This window comes from Cnephaeus nilssonii (assembly GCF_951640355.1).
Source record: "Cnephaeus nilssonii genome assembly, chromosome: 6".
In the NCBI taxonomy this organism is placed as follows: domain Eukaryota; kingdom Metazoa; phylum Chordata; class Mammalia; order Chiroptera; family Vespertilionidae; genus Cnephaeus; species Cnephaeus nilssonii.
Window position 1 is genome coordinate 101,449,056 of NC_137077.1, and position 24,385 is coordinate 101,473,440.

The window sequence follows — 24,385 nt, forward strand, 5'->3', positions numbered from 1 at the left end:
AATTTCCATTTGTCATTAAAGTCCATAAGAAGACAACACATATTGCTCAGGTGCAGACAAGGTGAGTTTGAAATGCCAATGAGCATCAGGTAAAGATGTTTACTAGACAGTTATACATATTAGAAGTCAGGTTGGAGGTAGAAGTTTGGGGTCATCAGAATGTATGGTAAAGCCTTGGGCTGAGATGACTGAGGCTGAAAGTGAAGAGGTCCAAATACTGAGCAGAATGTAAGAAGCTGGGGGCAAGGAGGGCAAATAGCCGTGGAGTAAGAAGGAAAGGAGGGCCACGTGGTGTTCTGAGGGCCAAGCTGAGAAGGCCCTCCAGGGGGACAGTGTGGCATACAGGCATCAAAGGCTGCTGCTCAGTAAGTTGAGGACTGAAGGTTGGTCCTTGGATTTACCAAGTAGAAACGTGTCAAAGATAAAAGCCTGACTGGATAAGAGAGAATGGGGAGAAGTTTCAGACAGAATATGAGATCTGTGTGGAAAAGTTTCACAGTAAATATAAGAAAAGGGGGTAGTGGCTGTAGGGGAAATTGTTTTGTTTTTAAGATGGGAAATTAACAGGTGTTTGTATATTTGTAGAGTTGGTTTCAGTAGAGAGGGAAATGTGCAGTGATCATAAGTAAGGGGAGATGGGACTTGGGGAATGAATGATTGGATGAATGGAGGGGCTGGTTTTGGCCAGGAGCTCGGGCAGTTGCACTTCAATAACAGAAGTTCTAAGGTCTGGACCTAGGGCTAGGTGTCTGGTGCTACTGGATAGGAAGTTCCCTTCTGATGCTTTAACTTTCTCAGTAAAGTGGGAAGCGTGATGCCCTGCTGATGGTGAGGGCAGAGAGCATGGGAGAAAGTGTAAGACAGCTGTCTCAGGGAGAGGAAAGCCGAGGGACTGGGAAGAGTGGCCTGAGTCCTGGGCTGCATCGGAGGCCCATGTAGGTTAGAGATCATTATTCCCAGTGAGAATGGCTCGCATTATTTTTTTTTCTTGTTTGTTTGTTTTTTGGGTGTCAGTTGGTGGAAAGTTATGTTTTAGGAGAGGTGTGGTCATCGGGGAATACTACAAAGCAGAGAGAGGGGCTTAGAAGTTAACAGTATGCAGTGACCCATGAACTGCTTAAGAAGGGCATAGGCTACAAGGTTGTGAGGGACATAGAACACATGGATCAGTGACTTGTAGGACCCTGTAGGCTGCAGTCAGAAAGTGGAATTCTCCCTTCTTCTTCAAACGTTTCATTATGGAAGTTTCCCAGATAGAGGCATTTGAAAAAACAGTCCAATGAACACCTGACTACTTACCTAGATTGAACCACCGTTAAGGTTTTGCCACATTGTGTTTTTTGCTGGACCATATGAAGGTAGTTGTAGAAATCACGGCATATCACCCATAGATACATACTTGAACACTAAATGGCATTGGCTTTTTTAATAGACCAGGCTAGTTATTTTGTAGAATACCTCACATTCTGGATTCAAATGCTTTGAAATTGAACAGTTATTGATCATTGCAAATAGTGATAATGACTAGTTCTAGAGTTTGCCCATGGTAGTGCATGGCTGAGATTGGAGGGAGAGTAGGTCAGGAAAGGCAAGGAGGGTACATGGTAGGGTGAGTACATGGCCATGAGACTCGGAGCTTGGTGGAGGTGGGTAGGGAGGAGAGAAAGAAATTTGGTTGGAAGCAGTGATGCGGAGCAAGGAGGACACCTACTACCTCTAAGTCTAGGGTTGTGAGCTCTGAGAGCGAGAAACCTCCATCTCTACAAGGGACAGTGGTGAGCATTCATCTCAGTGGGACTTAGGGCTCAGTTAGAGCAAGGCAGTGAGGGAAACGCTAACCGGAGAAGCTGAGATAAGAAGGTTTTGCTGATGGGTAACCATGAGTTCCTCCTCTCTCCTCTGGCTAGCCTGGTAACAGTTCACATAAGACTGTTTCGTTTTACATTGTCTGTTAAGCCCTTAACTTGAGGAATGAATATATTTACAGAGGTGGTGTGTGTGTATGTGTGTGCGCATGTGTGTGTGTTCACTCTGGTCTCTAGTGATAAATGAAAACAATGTAAATGAACAAACTTAAAACATTCTCATTGCAAGCTGAGTTCTGTTAGTTTAATTCATTGTACTAATATGTAGACTAACACTGATTTTATATTCAATTATATAATTATCTCTTACTTTAGAATTTATCAGTTCAAATTCAAAAGAGTCAAAATTCTTCAGGAACCCAGCTAGAGACATACAAGAAAAATAATTTGCCCACACAAGGTAAGAAGCTGCATGATCTTTTTAGAAGACATTTAAGGAATTTAAAGAATAGAAAATTAATCTACCTAAGAAATAAAATACTGTGATTTTAATTAAAGCTTCCTGTGTATCCTACTCCCCCACTTAATTTTCACCTTGACAGCATTCCCGTGCTGGTTTCTCATTCTTTTACTGTATCGTGTCCATAATTAATATAGTATTGTTTTCATACTTTATGTATTCCTTTGCAATTTGTTTTTTTCTCTTCATGTTTTAAGACTTACCACATTAATACATATAAACTGTAGTTTATTGATTATAATAGTTATACAGAATCCACATGTATTTGCCAGTCAAGTTTTCCTGTTGATGGGCATTCATGTTTCATCCAGTGTGTCAATAACATGAATAGGGCTGCAGAAAGCCTTTTTTTAAAAAAAATTAAATTTATTGGGGTGGTTTCAGGTGTAGATTTCTATGACACAAGATCTATATATTGTGCCCGCACAATCCAAAGTCAAATCATTTTCCATCACCATATATTAGGCACCATTCACCCCGCCCCCATTTGCCTCCCCTCTTCCCTCTGACAACCACCACACTGCTGTTTTTTGTCCACAAGTTTCAGTTAGGAGTGAAAGCATATGGTTCTTAGCTTTTTCTGACTGACTAATGTCATTAGCATAATATCAAGATCCATCCCTGTTGTTGCAAATGGCAGTATTTCATCTTATGGCTGAGTAGTATTTCATTGTATATATGTACCACACCTTCTTTAATCAGTCCTCTACCAAAGGACACTTTGGTTGTCTCCATGGCTTGGCCACCATGAATAATGAACATAGAGGTGTGTGTGTGTGTGTGTGTGTGTGTGTGTGTGTGTGTGTGTGTGTGTGTATACTAGAGGCCCGATGCACGAAATTCGTGCACGGAGGGGTGGGGAGTGTCCCTCAGCCCAGCCTGCACCCTTTCCAATCTGGGACCCCTCGAGGGATGTCCGACTGCCCTACTGGGATTGGGCCTAAACGGGCAGTCGGACATCCCTCTCACAATCCAGGACTGCTGGCTCCCAACCACTCACCTGCCTGCATGCCTGATTGCCCCTAACTGCTTCTGCCTGCCAGCCTTATCACCCCCTAACCACTCCCCTGCCAGCCTGATTGACGCCTAACTGCTCCCCTGCAGGCCTGGTTGCCCTTAACTGCCCTCCCCTGCCGGCCTGGTCACCCCTAACTGCCTTCCCCTGCAGGCCTGGTCACCCCTAACTGCCCTCCCCTGCAGACCTGGTACCCCCAACTGCTCTCTCCTGCAGGCCTGGGTCTCCCCCAACTGCCCTCCCCTGCAGGCTTGATCGCCCCCAAATGCCCTCCCTTGCAGGCCTGGTCCCTCCCAACTGCCCTCCCCGGCTGGCCATCTTGTGTCCACATGGGGGCAGCCATCTGTGTGTTGGAGTGATGGTCAATTTGCATATTACTCTTTTATTAGATAAGATATATATATAATTAGAGGCCCGGTGCACGAAATTCATGCACGGGGGTGTGTGTGTCCCTCAGCCCAGCCTGCACCCTCTCCAGTGTGGGACCCCTCTCACAATCCAGGACTGCTGACTCCCAACCACTCGCCTGCCTGCCTGCCTGCTGATTGCCCATAACTGCTTCTGCCTGCCAGCCTGATCACCCCCTAACCACTCCCCTGCCAGCCTGATGGATGCCTAACTGCTCCCCTGCCGGCCCGATTGCCCCTAATTGCCCTCCCCTGCTGGCCTGGTCACCCCTGACTGCCCTCCCCTGCCGGCCTGGTCGCTCCCAACTGTCCTCCCCTGCAGGCCTGGTTGCCCCCAACTGCCCTCCCCTGCAGGCCTGGTCGCTCCCAACTGCCCTTCCTTGCAGGACTGTTTGCCCCTAACTGCCCTCCTCTGCTGGCCCGTCACTCCTAACTGCCCTCCCCTACAGGCCTGATTGCCCCTAACTGCCCTCCTCTGCCAGCCCAGTTATCCCTAACTGCACTCCCCTACAAGCATGGTCCCCCCAACTGCTCTGCCTTTCAGGCCTGGTCCCTCCCAACTGCCCTCCCCTGCTGGCCTGATCGCCCCCAACTGCCCTCCCCTACTGTTCATCTTGTGGCGGCCATATTGTGTCCACATGGGGGCAGCCATCTTTGACCACATGGGGGCAGCCATCTTGTGTGTTGGAGTGATGGTTAATTTGCATATTATCTTTTTATTATATAGGACTAGTGACCCGGTGCATGAAATTCGTGCACATTAAAAGGGGATTAGAGGAAATAATTTAATACTGCTATTTGCCCTTTCTCTATAATAGAAGTGTCAGAGATGAAAGAAAATTAGTAAAATGTATATGAAAACCTTCCTCCTGTCAGAGTCTGGGACTCACCACGGGACCCAGAGTCAAGTACCCGCTCATCCACATGCACCTCAAAATTGTGTGAGACCCAGACCCGCGCCCCCCCCCCCCCCCGCCCGCCTTTGGGCTAGATCCAGACCCAGCCAGTCCCACCCTTGTCAAGCCCTGCCGGGCAGGGGGCGTAGCCTCGGGTCCCCTGGCCCAGCGCCAGGATGGGGGCGTGACCTGAGTCCCCCGTCAAGCCCCGCCAGGCAGGGGGGTGCAGCCTCAGGTCCCCCATCAAGCCCCGCTGGGCCCCCGACCCAGCCCTGGGGGTGCACCTTGAGGTCCCCCGTCAAGCCCAGCCAGGCAAGGGGGCGCAGCCTCAGGTCCCCTGGCCTGGTGCCGGGGCGGGGGGAACAGCCTGAAGTCTCCTGTCAAGCCCCACCTGGTGGGGGGGCGCGGCCTGAGGTCCCCCGGCCTGGTGCTGGGGCGGGGGGAGCAGCCTGAGGTCCCCTAACCCAGCAGCAGGACGGGAAGTGCACCTTGAGGTCCCCTGTCAAGCCCCACCTGGTGGGGGGCGTGGCCTGAGGTCCCCTGTCAAGCCATAGCCTCAGGTCCCTGCTGATTGCTCGTTAAGGCTCCTTATGGGAACTTGGCCTCAGCTGTGGGTGCAGCCATCTTTGTGATGGAGTAATCGTCAATTTGCATATTCCCTCTTTATTCTAAAGGATATCTTTGCGAATACATGTTTTCGAGTTTTTTGGGTATGTACCCAGGAGAGGGATTGCTGGGTCTTATGATGGTAACTCTATTCTTAATTATTTGAGGAATCACCACACTGTTTTCTATAGTGGCTGTACCAGTCTACATTCCCACCAGCAGTGAATGAGGGTTCCCTTTTCTCCACCACCTCTCCAACACTTGTTATTACTTGTTGATAATAGCCATTCTAACAGGTGTAGTTTTGATTTGCATTTCCCTAATTGCCAGTGAGGTTGAATATCTTTTCATATGTCTATTGGCTGTTCATGTGTCTTCTTGGGAGAGGTATCTGTTCAGGTCCTCTGTCCATCTTTTAATTGGATTGTTTGTTTGGTGTTGAGTTTTATGAGTTCTTTTACATATTTTGGATATTAAACCTTTGTCAGTGCTTTTGTTTGCAAATATAATCTTCCATTCTGTCAGCTGTCTCTTGGTTTTGTTGTCGGATTCTCTTGTTGTGCAGAAGTTTTTAGTTTGATATAGTCCCATTCATTTATTTTTTACTTTACTTGCCTTGCTTTTGGGGTCAAGTTTATAAAATTTTCTCTATGACCACTGTCCATAAGTTTAGTACCTATGTTTACTTCTATGTAATTTATTGCTCCAGATCTTATATTTAGGTCTTCGATCCATTTTGAATTAATTTTTGTACATGGGGACAAACTGTAATCTGTTTCATTCTTTTGCGTGTGGCTTTCCAATTTTCCCAGCACCATTTATTGAAGAGGCTTTCTTTACTCCATTGTGTTTCTGGCTCCTTTGTTGGAAATTATCTTCCCATATACATGTAGTTTTATATCTGGGCTCTCAATTCTGTTGTTTTAATTGTCGTAGCTCTGTAGTATAATTTAAAGTCAGGTAGTGTGATTCTTCTGGCTTCATTCTTTTGTCTCAGGATTGCTTTGGCTATTCAGGATCTTTTGTGAATCCATACAAATTTGATGAGTTTTGTTCTATTCCTTTAAAAAATGACATTGGTGCATGGGACAACTGATGGGATTTTGATGGGGATTGCATTAAATCTGTATATTGCTTTGGGTAGTATGTACATTTTAACTATGTTGATTCTTCCAATCCATGAACATGGGATATTTTTCCATTTTGTTGTAGTTTTCAATCTTCTTTAATAATGCTTTGTAGTTTTCAGTATATAGGTCTTTCATGTCCTTTGTTAAGTTTATTCCTAAGTACTTCATTCTTTTGGTTGCAATTACAAAGGGAATTTTTTTTCACTTCTTTTTCTAACATTTTGTTGTTAGTATATAGAAAGGCATTGGATTTTTTATTTTTCCTCACCTTAAGTTATTTTTTTCATTGATTTTTAGAGAGTGGAAGAGAGAGAGAGAGAAACGTTGATGTGAGAGAGACACATCGATTGGTTGCTTCCTGCACACACCCTGACTGGGCCTGGGGATCGAACCTGCAACCCAGGTATGTGCCCTTGATCAAGAAGCAAACCAAAGACCCTTTGGTGTGCCAGATGACACTCTAACCACTGATCAATACCAGCCTAGGCAGCATTGGCATTTTGTAAGTTTATTTAGTATCCTGCAACTTACTGTATTTGTTTATTGTTTCTAATAGTTTTTTTTTTTTTTATAGAGTCTTTAGAGTTTTCTGTGTACAGAATCATGACATCTGCAAAAAGTGACATTTTCACTTCTTCGTTCCCAATTTAGATGCTTTTTATTTCTTTCTCTTGCCTTATTGCTCTGGCTAGGACTTCTGGAACTATGTTGAATAAGAGTGGTAAGAGTGTCTTGTTCCTGGTTTTAGAGGAAAAGCTTTCAGTTTTTTGCCATTGAATATAATATTGACAGGGTTTATCATATATAGCCTTTATTATGTTGAGGTACTTTCGTACTATTCCTATTTTATTGAGTGTTTTAATCATAATGGATTTTGTATCTTATCAAATGCATTTTCTGCATCTATTGATAAGATCACATGATTTTTATCTTTTCTTTTGTTAGTGTGGTATATTATATTGATTGATTTGTGTATTGTGAACCATCCTTGTGCAAGGCCGGGCCTGCCCCCAGATGGGCCAGGCCTTGCCGTGCACCTGCCTCCATAGTCCCCCAGTCCCTTCAGCCCCCAGCCACCCATGGCCAGCCCAAGGTGCATGTAAGCTTTGGATCACGGCTGCTCAGCTGCCCAGGGCCGGCCCGAGGCGCAGGCAAGCCTCAGATGGTGACTGCCCAGCTGCCCAGGGCCGCCTGAGGCTCAGGGAACCAGGGCCGGCTGAGGTTTGCACTGCCGGCAGTGGCAGCAGCAGAGGTGTGATGGGGCATCGCCTTCCCCTGATCGCCGGGTCGCTTCCCGCCCCTGAGGGCTCCCGGACTGTGAGAGGGGGCTGCTGGGCTGAGGGACCCCTCCTCCAGTGCATGAATTTTCATGCACTGGGCCTCTAGTATATTATGATTTCCAGTGTAGCAATAATTAGCACCTTTATCACTATCACATACTTATCATTTCTTTTTAGAGTTTGGAATAATTAAGATCTGGTCTCTTAGTAAGTTTGAGGTTTACAATACAGTTTTTTGTCTATATTCACTATACTTTGCAGTAGAAATCTAGGACTCATATTACTACTTGTTGCAAATTTGTACCTTTCAATAACATTTCTCCTATACACCAACCTTCCAGTTCTTGGTAACCACCATTTCATTCTGTTTCTATGAGGTTGCTTGTTTTTTGTTTGTTTTTTTGTTGTTTTTAAAGTAGCCAGCCAGTGCCTCTAAGCATGAATCACTCTTTTTTTAAAAATGTTTTTATTGATTTGAGAGAGAGGAAGGGAGAGAGAGAGAGATAGAAACATCAATGATGAGAATTGTTGATTGGCTGTCCCCTGCTCGTTCCCCACTGCGGATCGAGCTTGCAACCTGGGCATGTGCCCTGATTGAGAATTGAATCATGACCTCCTGGTTCATAGGTTGATGCTCAATCACTGAGCTAACCAGCTGGCTGAGTCTGCTTTTTCAGATTCCACATATAAGTGTCTTTCTCTGACTTAGTTCAGTGCCCTCAAGGTTCATCCATGTTATTTGCAAATGGCAGGATTTTCTTCTTTATTTATCACTAGAGGCCTGGCGCACAGATTTGTGCACTTGTGGGAGGCGTGGCCTGCGGGTATCAGCCCATTGTGGGAGCGCAGCTCATCCTGGTCAGCCAAGCGGCGCTCCCACTGTGGGAGTGCACTGACCACCAGGGGGAAGCTCCTGCATTGAGCATCTGTCCCCTGGTGGTCAGTGCACATCATAGCGACTGGTTGACTAGTCATTCTGGTCGTTCTGCTATTTGGTCACTGGGCTTTTATATACATAGACTAGAGGCCCGGTGCACGGAATTTGTGCACTGGGGGTGTCCCTCAGCCCAGCCTGCACCTTCTCCAATCTGGGACCCCTTGGAGGATGTCTGACTGCTGGTTTAGGCCTGATCTCACAGGGATCGGGCCTAAACCAGCAGTCAGACATCCCTCTCACAATCCAGGACTTCTGGCTCCTAACCACTCACCTGCCTGCCTGCCTGATTGCCCCTAACCGCTTCTGCCTGCCACCCTGGTCATCCCCTAACCGCTCCCCTGCTGGCCTGATTAATACCTAACTGCTCCCCTGCCAGCCTGTTCGCCCCCAACTGCCCTTTCCTGCCGGCATGATCTCACCCCCAACTGCCCTCCCCTGCAGGCCTGATCTTGTCCCCAACTGCCCTCGTCTGCCGGCCAATTTGGTTCTGATTGGTCGGTTTCTATGCCAGTCAGCGTCAAAAGCTCCACCTTCTAGGCAGCCATTGGTTCCTCACAGTTGACCCAGATTTGGTTCTGATTGGTTGGTTTCTAACAGTCAGCGTCAAAAGCCCCGCCTCCTAGGCAGCCATTGGTTCCTTGCAATTCACCCAGATTTGGTTCTGATTGGTCGGTTTCTATGCCAGTCAGCATCTCTGGGCCTATCTCCGGTCCTGATCATAGAGGCGGGGCTGATCAGCAGCCGCCCTAGGCTGCTGGCGAGTGGCTGAACTGCTGACCTCTGGGAGAGAGAGAGAGGCTTGGCTGCTGGCAAGGGAGAGAGAAGCAGGGTCTGATCACCCTGCTTCTCTATCCAGGCCTCGCCAGCAGCCGCTGCCACTGCTGATCAGCCCCGCCTCTCTCTCTCTGAGAGGTCAGCAGTTCAGCTCACTCGCCTGTGGCGTGCAGCCTGGCGAATGGTTGAGCCTCCTGGTCATTGTGGATGTGACAGACCCAGGGTTTTTATATATTAGGATGGCTGAATAATGTCCTGTTGTGTAAATGTATTACATCTTTATTCATATTTTGAAAAAAATGTTTTTATTGATTTTTAGAGAGAGAGGAAGGAAGAGGGAGAAGGGAGTGAGAGAAACATCAATCAGCTGCCTCCCACACACATTTCACTGGGGATTGAGCTGGTAGCACAGGTATGTGCCCTGACCAGGAATTGAACCCAGTGACCTCTTGCTGCATAGGTTGACGCTCACCCACTGAGCCACACCAGCCAGGTTGTCCGTTCATCTTTTAATTTTATTAATTTTTAAAATACGTTTTTATTGATTTCAGAGAGAGGGAAGAAGAGGGAGAGAGATAGAAACATCAACGATGAGAATCATTGATCAGCTGTCTCCTGCTAGCTCCTTACTGGGGATTGAGCCCACTACCCAGGCATGTGCCCTGACTGGGAATTGAACCCTGACCTCCTGGTTCACGGGTCGACACTCAACCACTGGGCCACACTGGCTGGGTTCCATTCATCTTTTTTTTTTTATTATTGTCTAAAGTTTTACGTATGTCTCCTTTTTCCCCACTTGACCACCCCCCTACAGCTATTCCCACCCCATTCATCTTTTGGTGTACACTTAATTAGTTTCCATATCTTGGCTATTGCGAATAATGCTGTAGTGAACATGGGGAACGCAGGTATCTCTTCAATATCCTGTTTTCATTTCCTTTAAATATAGACCAAGGAATGGAATTGCTGGATCATATGGTAGTTCTATTTTTAATTTTTTGAGGAACCTCCATACTGTTTTCCTTTGTGGCTGCACCAATTTGCTTTCCCACCAGCAGTGCATAAGAGTTCCTTTTCCTCCACACCCTTGCCAACACATACATCTCTTGTCTTCTTGATGATAGCCATCCTAACAGGTGTGGGGTGATATGTCACTGTGGTTTTGACTTGCATTTTGCTGATGTTTAGTGATACTGAGCATCTTTTTATGTACCTGTTCACCATTTGAATGTCTTTGGGAAAATCTATGTCTGGTTTCTCTGCCCATGTTTTAATTGGATTGTTTTTTTGTGGTTGCTATTGAATTCTGTGAGTTCTTCATTTGGATATTTACCCCTTATCGGTTATGTAATTTGCAAAAATATTCTCCCGTTTGAAAGGTTGCCTCTTCATTTTGTTGATTGTTTCTTTTGCTGGGTAGAAGCTTTTAAGTTTGATGAGTTTTTTATTTGTTGAATTTGCTTTTGTTTGTGTTTATAGTGTTGTATCCAAGAAATCATCGCCAAGACCAATATCAAGGAGCTTATTCTCTGTCTTTTCTTTAGAAGTTTTATGGTTTCAAGTCATATGTTTTAAGTCTTTGATACATTTCGAGTTTTTTTTTTCTATTTCCATTGGAATTTTGATCTGGATTGCATTGAATCTAAAGATGGATTTGGATATTATGGCCATTTTAAACATATTGATTGTTCTGATCCAAGAACATGAGATGTCTTTCCATTTGTGTCTCTTTGATTTCCTTTAACACAGTCTTGTAGTTTTCACCTTATAGATCTTTTACTTCCTTGACTAAATTTTTTTCTAGGTAGTTTTTTGGTTTTGGTACTATAGTGAATGGTATCATTTTATTATTTTTCAAATGTTTCATTTTTACTGGAAAGAAGTGCAACTAGTTTCTGTATGTTGATTTTATAATAACCTGCAACTTTACTGGAATTGGTTGATTAGTTCCAACAGGGTTTTTTTTTTTTTTTTTTTAATGGAATCTTTGGGATTTTCTATATACAAGAACACATTATCTGCAACTAATGACAATATTCTTCATTTCCAATGTGGTTGCCTTTTCTTTGTCTTGCCTGATTGCTATACCTTGGACTTCCAGTACTAACCTATATATTAAAAGCCTAATATGCTAAGTGTCTGGTCGTCCAGTTGGCTGTTCAACCAATCAAAGTGTAATATGATAATGATTTGCTAAGGCCACTCATGCACTGACAACCAGGGGCAGATGCTCTGACCGGTAGGTTATCTTACTGCTGGGGTCTGGCCGATAGGGACTGAGCGAGGCAGGCTGGACATGCCCTGGAGCCCTCCCGAGGTCCCTCTTCACCAGGGGGCAGATACAGTGAGCCAAGCAGTAAGGAGCAGCGAGCAGGTGGGCGGTAAGGAGCAAGGGGTCCTGGACTGTGAGAGGGTGCAGGCTGGCCTGAGGGGACCCACCCCTGCAAGTGCACGAATTTTGTGCACCAGGCCTCTAGTCCTATATAATAAAGAGGTAATATGCAAATTGATCATCACTCCAACACACAAGATGGCTGCCCCCATGGGGGCTCAAGATGGCCACCACAAGATGGCTGGCAGGGGAGGGCAGTTGTGGGCGGTCAGGCTAGCAGGGAAGGGAAGTTGGGAGGGACCAGGCCTGAAAGGGAGGGCAGTTGTGGGCAATCAGGCCTGCAGGGGAGGGCAGTTGTGGGTGATCAGGCCAGCAGGGGAGGGCAGTTGGGAGGGACCAGGCCTGTAAGGGAGGGCAGTTGGGGTCGATCAGGCCTGCAGGGGAGGGCATTTAGGGACGACAGCGCCTGCAGGCGAGGGCAGTTGGGAGCGACCAGGCCTGTAGGGGAGGGTAGTTAGGGGCGACTAGGCCTGCAGGGGAAGGCAGTTGTGTGGGGGACCAGGCCTGCAGGGGAGGGCAGTTGTGGGGGACTAGGCCTGCAGGGGAGGGCAGTTGGGGGAGACCAGGCTGGCAGGGGAGGGAAGTTAGGGGCGACCAGGCCGGCAAGTGAGGGCAGTTAGGGGTGACTGGGCCAGCAGGGGAGAGCAGTTTGGGGCAACCAGGCCTGCAGGGGAGGACAGTTAGACCAGGCCGGCAGGGTCATGCAATTAGGGGCAATTGGGCCGGCAGGAGAGCAGTTAGGCGTCGATCAAGCTGGCAGGGGAGTGGTTAGGGGGTGATCAGGCTGGCAGGCTGAAGCGGTTAGGGGCAATCAGGCAGGCAGGCAGGTGAGCAGTTGGGAACCAGCAGTCCTGGATTGTGAGAGGGATGTCCGACTGCCCGTTTAGGCCTGATCCCACCAGGATCGGGCCTAAAAGGGCAATCAGACATCCCTCGAGGGGTCCCAGATTGGAGAGGGTGCAGGCTGGGCTGAAGGTCATACACCCCCCCACCCCCCGTGAACGGTCATACACCCCCCCACCCCCCGTGCACGAATTTCCTGCACCGGGCCTTTAGTCTATAATAATAAAAGTGTAATATGCTAATTAGACCAGATAGCCGAACGACCTTCCAGACGTCCTTCCGGATGAAGCTGCAGTGGCAGGGGCGGCCAGAGGTGGTTAAGGGCAATCAGGCAGGCAGGCAGAGTGTTTAGGGGTGATCAGGCAGGCAGGCAGAGAGGTTGGGGTGGTCAGGCAGGCAGAGTGGTTAGGGGAGATCAGGGAGGCAGGCGAGCAGTTAGGGGTGATCAGGCAGGCAGGCGAGTGGTTAGGGGTGATCGGGCAGGCAGGCAGGCAGGCAGGCAGGCGGAGCGGTTAGGAGGCAGCAGTCCTGGATTGCAAGAGGGATGTCCAACTCCCTACAGGATCGGGCCTAAACCAGCATTTGGACATCCCCCGAGGGGTACCAGATTGCAAGAGGGTGCTGGCTGGGAGAGGACCCCCCGCCCCCTCGTGCACGAATTTCGTGTACCAGGTCTCTAGTCCTATAAAATAAAAATGCAAATCGACCCAACGGTGGAACAACCGGTTGCTGTGACGCACACTGACCAACAGGGGGCAGACGCTCAACAAGGAGCTGCCCCCTGATGGTCAGTGCACTCCCATAGGGGGAGTGCTGCTCAGCCAGAAGCCGGGTTCATGGCTGGCAAGCACAGCGGCGGGCCTAAGCTGTGAGTCGAACATCCCCGAGGGTTCCCAGAATGTGAAAGGGTGCAGCCGGGCTGAGGGACCCCTCCTGAGTGCACAAATTTCGTGCACCGGGCCTCTAGTATTGAATAAAAGTGATGAGAGTGGGCATCCTTATCCTGTTCCTGATCTCCGAGGAAAACTTTTCATTATTTTTTCTTTTGTCATGTACTTGATTTATTTTAAATAATTCTTTACAGTTGAAAGTATTACATATGTCTCCTTTTTTCTCCTCATTGACCCCCTCTGGCCTGCCCCCCCCCCCCACCCCCGTTCCAGACTCTCACTGTCCCATTGTCTGTGTTCATGGGCCAGACATATATGCATAAAAGGTCCTTGGAAAACCTTTTAGTTTTTCATCAGTGAATATATTAGGTGTGGGTTTGTTGTATATGGCCTTTATTATGTTGAGGTGTGTTATATTTTATCAAATGCTTTTTTTCTTGCATATATTGAGATAATCATGTGGGGTTTTACATTTAAAAATTTTTTTAAATATATTTTTGATTTCACATAGAAAGGGAGAGGGAAAGATAGAAACATCAATGATGAGAATTATTGATCGGCTGCATTGAGTCTGCAACCTGCAGCCTGGGCATATGCCCTGACCAGGAATTGGACCATGACCTTCTGGTTCATAGGTCCACACTCAATCACTGAGCCATGCCGGCCAGGCTGATCATGTGCCTTTTATCTTTCACTCTATTACTGTGCTATGTTACACTTAATTGATTTGTATATGTTGATCCATCCTTGCATCCCAGGGTTAAATCTCGGTCATGGTGTATAATATTTTTAATATGTTCTTGAATTTGGTTTGCTAATATTTTGTTGAATTTCATGAGGGCTATTGTGTCCTTATACTGCCCTTATTTGGCTTTGGTTACAGGGTAATGGTGGTCTTGTAGAGTACGTTTGGAAATGTTCCTCATCTTCAATTTTTTGGAAGATTTTGAAAAGGATTGGCATTAGTTCTTTAAATGTTTGGTAGAATTCACCAGTGAAGCTGTCTGGTCCTGAGGTTTTCTGTGTTGAGAGGTTTTTTATTACTGATTCAATGTCTTTACGCGTTGTTCTGTTTAGGTTTTCTGTATTTTCCTGTTTCACTCTTGGCATTCGGAATGTCCCTTGTTTCTAGGAGTGTTTCCACTCTTTTCTCAGTTATCTCGGCATATAATTGTTCACAGTAGTCGCTTATGATCCCTATATGTTTATGTAGTATCAGTTGTAATGTCTCCTCCTTCAATTCTAATTTTATATATTTGAGTTTTTCTTCTTAGTTAGCTAAAGGTTTGCCAATTTTATCTTTTCAGAAAACTAGTTCTTAGGTATTGATGATCCTTCTTATTGTTTTTCTGGTCTCACATTTATTTCCATTCTGCTCTTTATTTATTTTCTTACTTCTGCTAACTCTGGGCTTAATATGTCCTTATTTTTATTCCTTGGGTTATAAAGTTAGGTCTGAGATCTTCCTAATTTCTTAATATATACATTTATCATTATAAACTTCCCTCTCACAACTACTTTTACAGCAACCCATAGGTTTTGGTATGTTGTGTTTCCATTTTCCTTTATTCTGAGATTTTAAAGAATTTCCCTTTTGATTTCTTCTTTGACCCATTGGTTTTTCAGAAGTGTGTTGTTTTCTTCCACGTTTGTAGATTTTCCAGTTTTCCTCTTATTGTTGATTACTAATTCTATACCATTGGAGTCAGAAATGATGAAATGATCTCAAATCTTTTTAAGTTTGCTAAGGCTTGTTTTGTGTCCTATCATATGATCTATCCTAGAGAATATTTCATGTACACTTGAGGAGAATGTGTATTCTGCTGCTGCCGGATGGAATTTTCTATATATGTCTGTTAAATTCATTTGGTCTAAAGTATGGTTCAATTCCAACATTTCCACATTGATTTTTCTGTCTGAATGATCTATCCATTGCAAAGTGGGGTATTGAAATCCCCTACTATTTCAGTGGTCTCTTATCCACAGTTTTGCTTTCAATGACTTAAAATATGTATTTTGATTTCAGAGAAGAAGGGAGAGGGAGAGAGAGAGATAGAAACATCAATGATGAGAGAGAATCACTGATCGGCCACCTCCTGCACACCCCCTACTGGGGATCAAGCCTGCAACCCAGGCATGTGCCCTGACCAGGAATTGAACCGTGAACTCCTAGTTCTTAGGTGGTTGCTCAACCACTGAGCCACACCAACTGGGCTTCATGGCTTTTTAAATCCCATCTAGCTATTCTGTGCCCTTTGATTGGTGACTCCAATCCATTTACATTAGTTGATTATCTTATATAATAAAAGCCTAGTATGCAAATCGACCGAAAGGCGGAATGACCAGTCGCTGTGATGCGCACTGACCACCAGGGGGCAAAGCTCAATGCAGGAGCTGCCCCCTGGTGGTCAGTGCACTCCCACAGGGAAGCGCTGCTTAGCCTGAACCCGGGCTCACGGCTGGAGAGTGCAGCGGTCGGGTGGTAAGGAGTGAGGGGTCCCAGACTGCGAGAGCGCCGGACTGCGAGAGGGATGTCTGACTGCCAGCTTATGCCTGACCCCCGGGAGATTGGGCATAAGCCAGCAGGCGGACATCCCCGAAGGGGTCCTGGACTGCGAGAGGGTGCAGGCCAGGCTGAGGGACGACCCCTCCCCCCACCCAGTGCATGAATCTTGTGCAATGGGCCTCTAGTCTATACTCATAAAAGGGTAATATGCTAATTAGACCGGGAGACCTTCCAGACGTCCTTCCGGACAAAGCCATGGTGGTGGGGCTGAGGCAGAGGTGGTTAGGGGCGATCAGGCCAGCAGGGGAGGGCAGTTGGGGGCAAGCAGGCTGGCAGGAAGGGGGGGACAGTTGGGGGCAAGCAAGCCAGTAGGGGGGTGGCGAGCAGTCTGGCAGGGGGTGCAGTTGGAGGCCAGCAGGCAGAGTGGTTAGGGGCCATCAGGCAGGCAGGCAGGTGAGTGGTTAGGAGCCAGCGGTCCCAGATTGTCTCACTGCTGGTTTAGGCCTGCAGTCGGACATCCCTCGAGGGGTCCCAGATTGGAGGGTACAGGCTGGGCTGAGGGACACCACCCCCCGTGCATGAATTTCATGCACCAGGCCACTAGTCTATATATATAAAAGCCTAAGCCATTGAATGACCAGTCGCTATGATGTGCACTGACTATCAGGGGGCAGACGCTCAATGCAGGAGCTGCCCCCTCATAGCCAGTGCGCTCCCACAGCCAACCTTCCCTGGCTGGCCAATCTCCCGCAGCCCCTTACCCGGCCAGCCAACCTCCCAAGCCCCTGATTGGCCCTGATTGCTGGCAAGGCCGAGGAACCCCACCCATGCACGAATTCATGCATCAGGCCTCTAGTTGATATATAAGGACTTACTGCCATCTTATTGATTGCTTTCTAGTTGTTTTGTATTTACCTTGTTTCTGCTTATCTTTGAAATCAGTGATTTTCCATCGTATATACTCTTTTTCCTTTTTTTGTTGTTTCATGGATGTACTCTAGATTTTTGCTTGTGGTTACCATGAAGCTGACATAAGACAGAGATAAAAGTCTGTTTTGTGCTGATAGCAACTGCGCTTCCTTTTCCTTTAAAAGGCTCCAGTAAAGGGTCCGCCCTTTTACTCCTCCCTTTGTGTTTTGGTATTACAGTTTACCTATTTTATGCTGTGTATCTATTAATGAATTTTAGTAACTATACTTATTTTTAACACTTTTCCTTTAACCTTTATACAATAAGTGGTTAATACACCATCCTGTTATAGAGTTTCTGTATCTGACTATAAATTTTCACCTTTACTAGTGTGTCTTGTACTTTTGTAAGTTCTTATGTTGCTCATTATTTTTGTTTGTTTGTTTCAGCTTAAAAGACTACTTTCAGCATTTCTTGTAAGGCAGGTGTAGTAGTAATGAACTTGCTTAGCATTTGTTTATCTGGGAAAGCCTTAATTTCTCCTTCACATCTGAAGAATAACTTTGCCAGATAAAGTATTATTGGCTGGCAGTTTTTATTTTTTAGCACTTTGATTACGTCACTTTGTTCTCTTTTGGCCTTTAGAGTTTAATTTTTTATTACTATTTTAAATTTTTATTTATTGATTAGAGGCCTGGTGCACAAAATACGTGCACAGGTGCGGTCCCTAGTCCTGGCCGGAGATCGAAGCACAAGCATCTGTCGTGGAAGGGCAGGTCCCAGCTGACCTCTGGGCCCTGGGCAGCACCTGGGCCCCCGCATGCTCCCTCCCTGAGTCACAGCTCCTGAGTCCCCACGTGGAGATGCAGTGAGCACGGCTGGATGCTGCAGGCTGGGGCTGAGCATGGGCCTCTGGGATGCCCAGCGGCCCCGCGTGGAAGCTGGGTGGGCAGTGTGCTCTCTCCCAGCTGGCCTCACAGACCGGCTCCTGTGCGAACCCACGGGGAGCCTGACCGGCCCCTGCAGTCCCAGTGGTTGCAGCCTGGCTCACCCGGAAGAGGCCGCCCAGGTGCGGGGTGGGCTCCTCGCAGGCGCCTGGCACCTGAGCGCAGGGTCTTCCCCTGCGTGTGAGCCCTGGCATCTAGGGGGAGGGCAGCAGGGGGAGTGAGAGCGAGGTTAGTGGGAACCCCACATTCTCACTGCACCTCTGTCCCCGTTACCCCCACCCTGGCGCCGCAGGAGGTTAGTCGCTGCCACCCACCCCCATTTCCCTGTCTCAGCCCAGGGCCCACCCCCGATCAGGCAATCAGGGCCTGCTGACTGCTGGTCACTGTCCGCAGGGTGATGGGTAAGGGACAGGCCCCCCGCCCGGCTCCCTCAACGCCTGGGAGTCAGGCAGCAGCCCCGCCCCCTGCCGCTGCTGGTCGCAGGCAGGGTGATAGCAGGACAGTCAGGCCTCTGCTTGCACCTGCCTTGGCCTGGCGCCGCCTGCTCACCTGCTCCCCATCCCGCCACAGTCCCGCTCTCGGGGCCCATTGGGGCCAGTAGCGCCTCCACTGCCGCCCGCTGCCAGCGTCTCATCGCTGACACCGCCATGTTCTGCGCCACCCCCTGGTGGTCAGCGCATATCATAGCGAGTGGTTGAATTCCCGGTTGAGGGGACAATTTGCATATTAGGCTTTTATTATATAGGATTTTAGAGAGAGGGAGGGAGGGAAGGCGGGGCAGAGAGAGAGAGAGAGAGAGAGAGACATCAGTTGGTTGCCTCCTGTGCATACCCTAACCAGTGATTGAACCTGCAACCTGGGTATGTGCCCTGACTGGAAATTGAACCTGCCACCTTTTGGTGTATGGGACGGCACTCCAACTAACCAAGCTACACTAGCCAGGGCTGCCTTTAGAATTTCTACTGAGAAATCCGCTGCTGGCCTAAGGCGTTCCCACATAGGTTATTTCCACCCCCCCCCCCCCCCGGCTGCTTTTAGGAGGTTTTCATTATCATTGATTCTTGACAGTTTCATTATGTGTCTTGGAGAAGTTTTTTGCTTGAGATTGTTTGGTGGTAGCTTTGTAGACTTGTAGCTCCAAGTCTTTCCCTAGGTTTGAGAAATTCTCAGCTATTATTTTTTTAAATTAAATATTAACTAATTTCTTTAAATTAAATAAGCAGTCTGCCCTTCTCCCTTTCTTCTTTGGAAATACCAGTTATTCTAATATTAGCCTAATGGAACCTGACAGCTCTCATTGTCTTTCTTTTTACTCTTTTAAACCGTAGTCAGTCTCTTCTAACTGTATTATTTCTATTCAATTGACAGAGTTACGGGCCAACCACTTGTGGAGTAAAAAAAATCCATGTATAGCTTAATTCTGCTGTCCATATAAGTGGATTTTCAAATGTGAATTGAAAATAATGTTGTCCCTTAAACAACTTGGGTTTGAACTGTACAGGCCGGTGTAGCTTGGTTAGTTCCAATGTTTTATTAGTTGACAGCCTTGGCAAGCTCTTTAACCTCTCTCTCAACTTTGATTTCCTCTCCTATAAAATGGGGATATTAGTCTTTTCTATGGAAAGTGGGTGTAACATTTAGAAATGATGTAGCACAGAGCTCACATTGTATAGTTTACTTTGCACCTGTCAGGTGGAGGAATTTGTTCTTTATCCTATCTGAAGAGCACTCCTCCTAGCCCCAGAACCTTGCCTACCATCTACCTGTTTGCTAAAGCTAAAAACGTATGTGTACTTCTTGATTCCTTTTTTCTTTTATCCTTACCTCCCACTTCCATCAATCCCTAAAGTAATCCTTCTGATGTTGATATTATCTGAATTAAGTAGGTTGAACCATATTGAATTGCTAACAGTTGGCAATTTGAGACCTATGAATCTAAGTAGACGCCGCACAAGCCTTCTCAAATTCCTACCAGCCTCTGGACTCTACCTCTAGTCTTACCTAGTCTATTCTCCCCAAAGCTTCCAGCATACATTCTAGTTTTTAACATGTATATCAGAATCTGGCACTTGCTCCAAACTCTTCAAATTTATGAATATTTATAATGGCCTACTGCATATAGGAAGAACATATTAGAACTTTAATATATTTTTAAAAGTTAACCTCAGTTTGTGGTAGGATGGCAATAGTGTGTGTGTATGCTTATTTTATAACATATTGCAAATCTATAATAATAAAAGGGTAATATGCTAATTAGACCAGACACCCTTCCAGACAAAGCCGGGCTGGAGGGAAGCAGCCCGGGTCCTGGGTGCTGGAGGGAAGCCAGTGCCGGCAGCCGGGGGAAGGAAGGCCTACTCTTGCACAAATTTTCGTTCATCAGGCCTCTAGTATAGTATATGATTGGTTTGTTGATCATGATCTAAAAAATGTATAGACTACAGCTGTTTGGTCTAGATTTTAATTAAATAATAGTTAATTTTTCAAGCCAAATTCTATTGTGTCTTACTGGATGCCTCTATTACCTGTTCCTCACACCTAGTCTCTACCTGAAGTCCTCATGTTGTTTCCACAATACCTGTTGGCCCCTGAGGCTAGTTGAGTACCTATGACTTCCTCTGATTATAAACTCTCAGAGAACAGATACTGTCTTTGCCTTTCTTGGTCACTCAGGACTTCAGTACCTGAATACATATCTCAACTTATGTAATGAACTCCTGTGAATTAGTCAAGAAAAATATTCAGACTTCCTTAACTAATGAGTAATAGCACTTCACAAAAGAAGGATATGAACTAAGTATTTAACTATAATGTTAACTTAAAACTTTCAATTAAATATTAAAACTCTGACAATTATATTTTAACAGGCAATCCATCTCGGAGATCCAAGTCTGTGTCTTCTCGTGACTTATGCAGTTTGGATAAGGGACAAGTAAATCTCTTTATATTTTTATATATTCAAACATGACTCAGGCTTAAAGTCAATTAGTTAACTGACATAAGTTTCTAAATGACTTAAAAAGAAGGCTTTTTACTTAACATTGCACATGTTTTCTATATAACACCAAACACCAGTCATAGATCCTATAATAGAGAATCTAGCTTTTTGAAGTAAGTTTAAATTTTAGCTGCTTGAAATGTTATTACATGTCCTACAGCAGCAGTCGCCAACCGCTGGTCTGTGAGGTTGGTGACTGCTGTCCTACAGGACAGCTGAGAGCCTCTTGTCCCTACAGACTGCCACACCCAGGGAGCCCCTGGACTCAGTGGATTTCCCAGATCCTGAATATAAAGAGGAGGAGGAAAAAGAGGAAAAAGAAGAAATTCAGGGAGAAATCAGTCATCCTGATGGAAAGGTTAGAATTTTAAAAATATGTATTATAAAAAATAAACATGGGTTAAAATAGAGTTGAAACACTTAGATTATAAAATAATAGATCTTTAAGACTGTTTATAGGGCTTAAAAATGTTAATACCTTGGGGCATGACCTCGGGTTGAATCTTTGGACTTTTCTAAAAATGCTCAATATAGTCCGGCAGGTGTGGCTCAGTGGTTGAGTGTTGACCTGTGAACCAGGAGGTTACTTCACTTCCCAGTTAGGGCACATGCCCAGGGTTGTGGCTTGATCCCAAGTAGGGGGCATGCAGAAGGCAGCCGATGGATGATTCTCTCTCATCACTGATGTTTCTATCTCTCCCGCCCTCTCTGAAATCAATAAAAAAAATGCTGAATATACAATATGCATTAGTTGCCATTTCTAGTTTAGAAATGTAGCAAAACGAAGAATAGAGTTCCTTTGTCCAAACCCTTTGTTCTTCCTCAGTACACAGCTAAAAGCCTCAGCCTCCCTGCAGCCTTTCCTGAATGTGTCCTGGACCAGTTACCTCTTTCCATTGTCAGCTTGCAGTTTTCTCCCCGTGCCTAGGAAAGGTTGTGAGCTGCTGCCTGGCTGGGTGATCCAACTTGAAGAGGGAATGAGAAGGGAAGGGATAAAAACAGTGTTACTGGGGAGGTGATAAGGGAATTTTTACTCAGCTTTATAGAAAACTTACTTTTCCAAATACTCTAATCTGATTCATTTTTAATTGAAGTTAATCCTAAGGCCAGAGTTCATTGCTAGTCTTGTGGAATGAGGGAAGGACAAAGAATAATTCAAAAGGAAGTAATAGGTAGACTTTTCCTATACAAACTCTGCTTTAGGGAAACAAACTGTTGATGAGGAAAGCTTTTATGTTGTAGAAGAATTCCAGCTAATAAATGGAAAGGGAGTGAGAAAATTAAGGAATCATCAGATTTCCACCTCTAATGAAGGAAAGAATCTAGGCGGCAGTCATCAGTGACTTCTGAAACCCCAGGTCAGTGATGGCAAACCTATGACACGCGTGTCAGCACTGACACGTAGCCATTTCTGATGACGCGGCCGCTGAGGTGGCCGCATGCCGAGGATGAAACATTTGCTGCTCCTGAGGATGAAACATTTGTGAAATAATGTTTTCTCCTCAAAGTGACACACTACCCAAGTTATGCTCAGTTTTTTGGCGAAGTTTGACACACCAAGCTCAAAAGGTTGCCCATCACTGGCCTAGGTGAAAGGATGACGGGCTTCATGGCAGACATGACTGATGCGACCCAGTTAGTGCTGTGGCCATAGAAAGCTCACAGCAGCACCTACAAAGTATTCTTGTCGGAGTAATTCAACTGGAAGTTAATCGTGCCTCTAGATCTAGCTACTAGTCTTTGTAGGAAATATAGGGGCAAAGAGAAACACGTTAGATACACCATCCTGGGAAAGCAGTCAGCCAAATCTGGAACGTGGGAAGTTTTACCCGTTCAGTGATGCAGTTCCTTCAACAATTGGCATAAGGGTGACTGTTGAGATTTAAGACCTATCAACTAAGTGTGTGTGGACTGGGTTTTGATTCTGATTCAAATGAACTGTAAAAAGCCTTTATGAATTTAGGGAAAACCATGTAAATGGTTATATGATGAAGGAATGATAGTTTGTTAGGGGTGATACTGGTTTAGTTATGTTAATAAAGTGATTATAGGTGGTATCTGCAGTTTACTTTAAAAAGCTCCACCAAGAAGTTTGTTTGAGGGAATAAGGGAAATAAAGATGGTGATGTGTTGATAAATGAAGTTGATTGTTATGAGTTTATTAACTTTTCTCTCCTTTTGAGAGAATGTTTTTCTTTTTATGAAAAAATTTCAAAGTAGGCAATTAGGAAGAGAATGAGAGCTATTTTTGTTACATGGTCTGAGGAGGAAATCTTATATTGATAATGTTTTCCTTTTTTGTAGATAGAGAAGGTTTATAAAGATGGGTGCTGTGTTATATTGTTTCCAAATGGAACTCGAAAAGAAGTGAGTGCAGACGGGAAGACTGTCACTGTCACTTTCTTCAATGGTGATGTGAAGCAGGTCATGCCAGATGAGAGAGTGGTAGGTTTCCTCAGGGCTTGTTTGATCTGTAAACATATATATACAAGGCTCAGTGACCACTGCATCCGAAACAACCGAACGGACAACTGAACAGGCTGTGTGGGGCGACCAGGCCAGATGGGGGTTAGTGAGGGGTGACCAAATGACCGAGCAGCAGGCTGTGTGGGGTGACCAGGCCAGCATGGGGGTAAGGGGTGACCAAACCGAGCAGCAGGCTGTGTGGGGCGACCAGCCCTGCAGGGGAGGCAGTTGGGGGTGACCAGACCAGCAGGGGGAGGGGGGGCAGTGAGGGGCAACCAGGGTGGCGGGGGGGGGCAGTTGGGGGCGACCAGGCCGGTGGGTGGGGGAGCAGTTGGGGTAACTACGCCTGCAGGGGGGGAAGTTGGGGGTGACCAGGCCAGCAGCGGGGCAAGTTAGGTGTGATCAGGCAGGCAGGCAGGTGAGCAGTTAGGAGCTAGTGTTCCCAGATTGTGAGAGGGACATCCCCAAGGGGTCCTGGATTGGAGAAGGTGCAGGCTGGGCTGAGGGGAACCCCCCACCCTGTGCATGAATTTCGTGCACCGGGCCTCTAGTCTCTGAAGAAAAGGCATAGTGACTCTGTGTCTTTACAGATCTACTACTATGCAGCCGCCCAGACCACCCACACCACTTACCCTGAAGGACTAGAAGTCTTGCATTTCTCAAGTGGACAGATAGGTAAAAACTTGCCCTGCCCTCTCCTTATTAAATTCTGCCCTTCTTTTAAAAATAAAATATTTATAGTATCCTTTTTAAAACAGAAAAACACTTCCCAGATGGAAGAAAAGAAATCACATTTCCTGACCAGACTATCAAAAATTTATTTGCTGATGGACAAGAAGAAAGCATTTTCCCAGATGGCACAATTGTCAGAGTACAACGGTATGATACCTGTTAAATTTGTTTCTTGATTTTCTAGTTTTAATGATTCAACTTTTATTACCAGTTGAATTTTTAAAATCTTAAAACATTTGATCATGGCAAATGTTTCCCAGTGGTTAGAGTGTCGGCCTACGCACAGAAGGGTCTGGGATTCTCCCTCTCCTCCCCCTCCCCCCAGTGCACGA

At 46.1% G+C, this 24,385-nt stretch overlaps 1 protein-coding gene across 7 annotated transcripts in view; it reads left to right on the forward strand.

Annotated features, from left to right (window-relative positions):
• The window catches only part of CPAP (centrosome assembly and centriole elongation protein), an 85,384-nt gene that overhangs the window by 58,530 nt on the left and 2,469 nt on the right, over window positions 1-24,385 (forward strand). For all 7 annotated transcript variants that reach the window (XM_079773968.1, XM_079773972.1, XM_079773973.1 and 4 more), the window contains 6 exons: window positions 2,181-2,265; window positions 20,725-20,789; window positions 21,094-21,213; window positions 23,160-23,300; window positions 23,912-23,996; window positions 24,080-24,200. In XM_079773968.1, the coding sequence (XP_079630094.1) occupies window positions 2,181-2,265; window positions 20,725-20,789; window positions 21,094-21,213; window positions 23,160-23,300; window positions 23,912-23,996; window positions 24,080-24,200 (617 nt within the window). The remainder of the gene's footprint in view (window positions 1-2,180; window positions 2,266-20,724; window positions 20,790-21,093; window positions 21,214-23,159; window positions 23,301-23,911; window positions 23,997-24,079; window positions 24,201-24,385) is intronic.